The following is a 6,765-nucleotide window of genomic DNA, read 5'->3' as shown; positions in this document are numbered from 1 at the left end:
AGCTTGCAAAGCCCTGGAGTCATGGCATGGGAGAAAGGGGGGTTTATCCCACCGAGAGGGACAATCATAGAATCATAGAATGGTCTGGGTTGGGAGGGACCCCAAGGATCACAGAGCTCCAACCCCCTGCCACAGGCAGGGCCACCAACCTCCAGGCCTGGAGCTACACAAGGTTGCCCAGGGCCCCAAACAACCTGGCCTTGAACACCCCCAGGGACTGGGCATCCACCCCCTCTCTGGGCAGCCTGTTCCAGCCCCTCACCACTCTCTCTGAAAAGAACTTCCCCCTAATATGTCATCTAACCCTTCCCTCCTTCAGCTTTACCCCATCCCCCTTGTCCTGCCAGTCTCTGCCCTTTAACAAGCTGATTCCCCTCCTGTTTCTCTGCTCCCTTCAGGGACAGGAAGGCTGCAATGAGGTCCCCCTGCAGCCTTCTCTTCTCCAGGCTGAACAAGCCCAGCTCCTTCAGCCTCTCTCCATAGGGGAGGTGCTCCAGCCTTCTGATCAATTTCGTGGCTCCTCTGAACCCTCCCCATCAGCCCCACATCTTCCTTGTATTGGGGCCCCCAGGGTTCCACTGCATCTTTCTGCCCTGCTTCTCATTTTTCACCAGCAATGAAACGGGGCAGTAATTCATGTGCCTCCAGTTCCGTGTTGCCTCTCTGGCTGTGGCTGTCGGGCACGACACCTCGAGGGCCCCAGGGGCCTGGCTGCTCTGGGAGAGGCTGGTCCTGGCCGGTGGACAGCCAGGGGGACACGTTGGCCACCAAACACAGCGCGTGGTTGAACCTTCTCCTGCCTGCACCGCAGCACGGCAGGAATGTGGAGAACCGTCCCGAAGCTGTCAGCTTTTGCAGGAAACAGGAGCCAGCCCATGGACATGGCAGATCCCAGACTTGGTGACCCACAGGAGTAACGATGGGCGCAGCAGTGGGTGCAGCGATGGGCGCAGCGATGGGCGCAGCAATGGGTTCAGCGACTTTTGAGGCTCAGCAGCTCATGAACCCCCCGGCCATGGTGGCCCCTGGGCACGGCGTTCCCCAGGATATTTGGTGACTCCTCCCCGGGGGGTCGGCGACCCTCTGGGCACAGCGTCCCCTCGCCCGCGGTGGCAGCGGCCCGCTGCGCGCAGCAGACACGGCGACAGGCGGCCTTGGATACACCGCCCCCCCGACCCACGACCGGGGGGTGCCTTGCCGGGGGCAGGGGCGGGGAAGGGGCCGGGGCCAGCCCCGGGGCCGCCCCCGCCGCCGTCCTCCTGCTTAAACCCCGCCCCCGGGTGCGGCCGCCCGTTCCCCGCCGCCGGTTGCGGTGCGCCCGGTGTTCGGTGTTGCCGGCGGGATGTACGCTGGGAGGAAGAGGAAGAAGCCGGTGCCGAAGAGGTGGGTGCAGGGAGGGGAGAGGGTGGTGGTGAGGGGGTGCGAGGGTGTTTCCCGTCCCCCCCACCTCCCCTTCCTCTCCAGATAGCACCCCACGGGGACAGCCTGGCAGTCGCCGGGGAGCTGGGGGGAGCCGGAGCCAGGCTGTGGGACTGGGCAGGGCGGTGGAACACTGGTCTGCGGGAGCCGAACTGGTTGTAGGGAGCTGGGCTGAGTCGCTCCAGTGCGGGACTTGAAGAAGCAAAAGACAGGGAGGCAGCACACTTGGGCTACCCTGGCTTAATTAGAGTTAATTGGAGGTAAATGCTCTGGTGGGCTCCGGCAGGCTGGAGGGAGGCTAACCCCCTGAGAATGGTTGTCCCATGTCCCCTGTGCTCTGATGGGGAAGCCTTGGAGAGTTTGGTACCACTAGTGGGTCTGGCTCCTGGGCTGGCTTACCTCTCTCTCCATTGGGCTGGCAGCGACTGCCCCGTTCCAAAGGATCCCGGTTCCCTGGGTAACCAATCCGCATGCAGCTCTGTGGCCAAATTCTATGTGTGAATGTGGTCCCCTGACTTGGGGACCCTTGTGCCTCCGCGCCCCTGACCTGCCCTGAAGTCACTCGCACCAGTCTTGTGCTGCCAGCCAGCCAGGGAATCACGGCGTGGCTGTGACTTTGGGAGCTAGCTGCTGGGTGGGTATATGTGAGCCTGGGATGGAGGAGGGGGTGCTGATGTTCCATGCAAGGTGCTCAGATGAGCCCAGATCTGGGATGAAGGAGTGTGTGTTGATGTTACAAATGCGTGGTGAGGAGGTGAGCCAGAGCCTCTCCAGCGTTTAGGAGGGGGTGAAGCCGTCACAGGGTAGCTGCTCTGCCTCAAAGCTTCTCCCCTGCTCACCTCCGAGCGGTGATTCTAGCCCTGTGGTGGGACTGGCCTGGGGGTTTGGGCTGGATGTGTGCGACTCAGGGGGTGGGAAGAGGTGCAGAGGGGACCTCGATCCCCAGTGCTGCTGGGTCAGCTCCAGGAACCAGCAGAGGTTACTTTGCCCTGGGTAGATCTTGCCAGGTTGGGAGCAGGGGGATGCGTGACCAACCAGGTGGGGAGGAAAGGACCAGGGAGCAGGAGATCTCTGGTCCTTCTGCGGTTTGCTCAGGGCTTTTTACTCATTAAAATAAAATAATAATCAGGAAATGGTCTATCAGTTCAGGCAGCCCGAGCTGTTAATAGTTACTATCCCGTGGTACTTGCCTGCTTGCAAAAGCGATTGGCTTCCCGCTGGGTTCCCTGGTCAAAGGACGGCTGGGGAGCAGCAGCGCTGCAGCAGCCTTTGCCCCCCGGCCCGTCTGCTTCCCGTAGCAGCAGGGCCGTGCTGAGCTTTGCACCGCATCCCTTTCGCGAGGCTGTGCCGCCTTAGGGCTCTGGCACAAGGGGTGAGGGCTCGCACCTCTTCACAATGCCCCTTCCCTGTGGAGGTGCTGAGCTGCTTCGAACCCCAGGGCTGTGCCCAGGCCTGTGGTGTGGATGGACATGGGGTCAGGGCAGGGAACTTGAATGGGTTTTACACATCCTGACCAAGCTTTGCTTCGTTCCGTGAGCGGGGGATGTGGCGCTGCACACAGCGCCTGCCTGTGCAGGCTCTCCGGTGGCTGGTAACGTGGTTGAGCTCAGGCTGATGCCTTTCCCTTGGCGCCCGTGTGGTGGGGGCTGCTGGCTTTCCTGGCTGTGCTCACACAGATCTCAAGGGAACTGCAGACCCGCTCGGCAGAGCTTGGTGAGCACCTGGAAGCTGTTCTGCTGTGGCACCCAAAGGGACAGAGAACTGTGATGCCCCCAGCCCTGGGAGCTCTGGGCACGGGGTGCAGCACTTGCCCATGGAGATGGGGTGTCAGAAGAGCTGCCCAGCATCACCAGAGCCCTTCTCCTCTTCCTATCCCACCCCTCCAGGGTGTCTGTGAAGCTCCCAAGGTGGGGGCTTGCAGGAGCAGGGATGTTGGGGTGTTCTCCTGGAGTGCTTGGTGCCATGCTGCTGGCTGTGTCACCCCATGTGCCTCAGCCAGGGCACTTCCCACGCTTGGCCAGGCTGTCCAGGACACCCTGTTACACCTCCATGCTTTGCCCCCTCCTGTGACAGGCAGCATTTCTTGCTCATCACCTGTTTCTTTCTTAGCTCTTCTCTTCTTTCTGGGCTAGAGGTGGACACTGACTGAGCAGAGGGCTTTGCCTTAAAGGATACCTGAGGAAATTCTGAAGAAACTCAGAAAAACTTTTTTTTGGTTTATTTTATTTTTCTCCTTCATTCCCTCTGAAAACTATTTCCCCTTTTTCCTTCCCAAGGAGCAACTGTGATTTCAAAAATGGGTTTAAGTGTTTATGGAGAACCTAAAATCATCAGTGCCTGTGTGTTTTGCCCAGCCCATATCACAGGGGTTGGAAGGGACCTGGAGAGCTCATCGGGTCCAACCCCCCTGCCAAAGCAGCTCCCTGGCTCATATTGCACAGGTCGATGACCAGACAGGGCTGGAATATCTCCAGAGATGGAGACTCCACACCCCCTGGACAGCCTGTCCCAGGGATTTGTCACCCTCAACGAGTTTGGTGATGAGTTGTACCCCACCTTTATTGGCGTATACCCCCCCACCCCCCATGCTTATGCTGCCAAACAGTGTGATGGAGGAATGCTGTGTTTTCCCATCCATGCTGCCTTTGGTGGCTCTCTGTGGTGACAACTCAACAGGCAGCTCACTGCCTTTGATTTACTGCTTGTTTCCTCTTGTCACATGGGTGAGCAGTCCTGCCCAGCAAGATTGGAGTGGTGGCAGAGAGGAGAGCTTAAATTGCTGCTAAAGGCTGGCACAGCCTGTCAGCTGAAGCAGCTTTATGGAGCAAGGATGCCCACGGAGGGGGAGTTTGTGGTTAGATACATCACATCAATGCTCTGTAGGTTGCATGTTAGGGGATGCAGCCTGACCAAATACAGGGGGTGGTGCCCCTGAAGAGCTTTTCTTCCAAGCTAGAAACTTCCAGTTGGCTTTAATAAACCAAAGGAGACAGGGTGACATCTGAGACTCGTTAAAGTCATTAACCAACCGCTTACTGCCATGACTGGGACTGGGGATGCAGCTGGTGAAGTAACCACAGCTGATGGGGATGGGTCCCCATAAAAGCTGATGACAGGCAAGAGCTACTCCTGTGGAGCCTGTTCCTCCTGCAGACTGAGGGTGGGCAGAGCCCAGGTGTGGCATCAGGTGTTGGGGTAGGTTGGGAATGCCCATCTGAAAGGAACAGAGACCAGCTGAGGGGAAGAGGGTGGATTTCTAACCTGCCAGTTTGCAGGTGCTGCTCCCCAGGCTGTGCTGGGTGGTGGCATCTCGTTGTCCAGCCGCTGTCACAGAGTTGTGCGTTGTGGTATGGGTAAGCAAAGCGATGACTTCAGGCTCTGAGCAGCTGGGGGAGCTGTGGAAGCAGCGAATGGAGATGGGTTCAGAGTAACAAACCTTTTTGGACCCTCCAAGTGACTTCCCCATTCCAGCTGTTTGTGAGCGTGCTCTTTGCCAAGAGCTACTGAGTCCTTCAGCTGAGCTGAACCCCTCTGAGCAGGTCAAGGCAGTGCTTTGCCATGCTGAGGACCTGGTGTGAGCATGTGGAGTGTGGCCAGGGAGAGACCCACTGAGAGGGAAGGGCATGGGATGAGGAGAAAGGATGGACGGAATGGAGTGTGAGTGGAAAGGTCTGACCAGACCTCACAGAACTGCTCTGATGGCATGTGGGTCTCTGGCCTTGGTGTCCCTTTCCCTGCCATGGCTCAATGTGGTTGGGAGCAAGCCTGTAGTATCCACCTGATATCACTACTACCTGAGTGGTCTTGGTCAGGCTGTGTGTTAATGTGCCCTTCTGAGCTTCAGCTGGAGAACATCATGCCTGGGGCTGCTCAAGGTGGCTGGCTGGGATGGCCACATGTCCTTCAGTTACTGCTTTGTGGGCTTGCTGGAGCTCGCTGCTGGAGCTCGCTGGCCTTACCTTGGCCATTCAATGTTCTACTGGCACAGCTGCACTAAAGGCAATGCTGGGTTTGGAAGGAGCATGTCAGACAGGCCCGGGTTGGGTAAACTCTCCTTTGCCTCTTCCAGCCCCAAGCCACCCCCCGCCGAAGGTGTGAAGTCCAACCCCTCCAAGCGACACAGAGACAGACTCAACCAGGAGCTGAACAGACTGACGGGCTTGCTGCCCTTCCCTGAGGATGTGCGCACCAGGCTGGACAAACTCTCCATCCTCCGACTGGCTGTTGGGTACCTGAAGGTGAAGAGCTACTTGATGGGTGAGTTGTGCACAATCAATCCCCTGGGGTCAATCCCCACTGCTCCTCTCTCATCCCACCCTGAGCTATGTTTGCCTTGGGATAAAGAGCTGTGTCTCCTGAAGGTAGGATGATGATGTGTCAGAACCCTGTATGTTAAGGCATGGGGGTTGGATCTTCAGCTGAGGCACTGACCAGACCTCTCCTGTGATTTTAGCACCTCCAGCACATATTCCAAAGCATTGCCAGCTGCTGGCAGCTTTGAACTGATACCAGCTGATTGCGTGTCAGGGAGGCTGTGACTCAGGAGGTCCCTCCTGGGAGCAGAACCTCAAGGGATGCGAAGGGTCAACAGGGCAATGCCTGGTGCTAACTGCCTTCACTGGATGTGCTGTGGATGCTGTGGTGCTCCTCAGAGGTGAGGTTGGACTGAGAGCGAGCCTGGCTGAGTGTCTCTTCCTCCCTGCTCCACTTCTTGTGGGATGAACCTGGGAAGTAGGTTTTGCTCTGTGCCCACCTGTGAGGTGTGGGGCAGGTAGCTGGGGAGGCAGTCCACTGTGGCGATGTTTTGGGGATGCACCAGGTCCTTCTGTCCAAGGCAGTGCTGATGGATCATCAACCTGTGTTGCCTTCTCCATTGACCTTCAAAGGAAGGCAGCGGTCAGCCCTCCTTACTGCTCTGTCTGGACTCTGCGCACCCGGTGTGTGTCTGGGCTAAGAGGGGAAAACTGGGGTACAGAGCCTGGCTGGGGGGTACTTGCTGTGTGCCGGTGAGTTACCACATGCCCCTAGCTACAAGGAAGATGAACTGTGGGCTGCAGTGCCAACGAAGCCCCACCTGCTCCCAGGGATTCCTTTCATAATCCACTTGGGAAAGGGGATGCTTCACCACAGGGCAGAATCTGAGGGTGGCTCCTGCAGCTGGGGAAATCATAGAATCATAGAATAGCATGAGTTGGAAGGGACCCCTAGGATCATAAAGTTCCAACCCCCTGCCACAGGCAGAGCCACCAACCTCCAGGCCTGGAGCTACACAAGGTTGCCCAGGGCCCCATCCAACCTGGCCTTGAACACCCCCAGGAACAGGGCATCCACCCCCTCTCTGGGCAG

The 6,765-nt window shown here is 58.2% G+C and overlaps 1 protein-coding gene across 1 annotated transcript in view; it reads left to right on the top strand.

Moving 5' to 3' along the window:
• Window positions 1-1,342: 1,342 nt before the first annotated feature.
• Window positions 1,343-6,765, top strand: part of LOC311192801 (aryl hydrocarbon receptor-like) — a gene marked incomplete at both ends in the record, with an annotated part of 31,681 nt that continues 26,258 nt past the window's right edge. The window contains 2 exons of the mRNA XM_084265394.1: window positions 1,343-1,383; window positions 5,489-5,676. Of these exons, the coding sequence (XP_084121520.1) occupies window positions 1,343-1,383; window positions 5,489-5,676 (229 nt within the window). The remainder of the gene's footprint in view (window positions 1,384-5,488; window positions 5,677-6,765) is intronic.

The sequence above is a fragment of the Gallinula chloropus genome (genome assembly GCF_964237585.1).
Source record: "Gallinula chloropus genome assembly, chromosome: 5".
Taxonomy (NCBI): domain Eukaryota; kingdom Metazoa; phylum Chordata; class Aves; order Gruiformes; family Rallidae; genus Gallinula; species Gallinula chloropus.
This window is presented reverse-complemented; position numbering and strand designations above follow the sequence as displayed.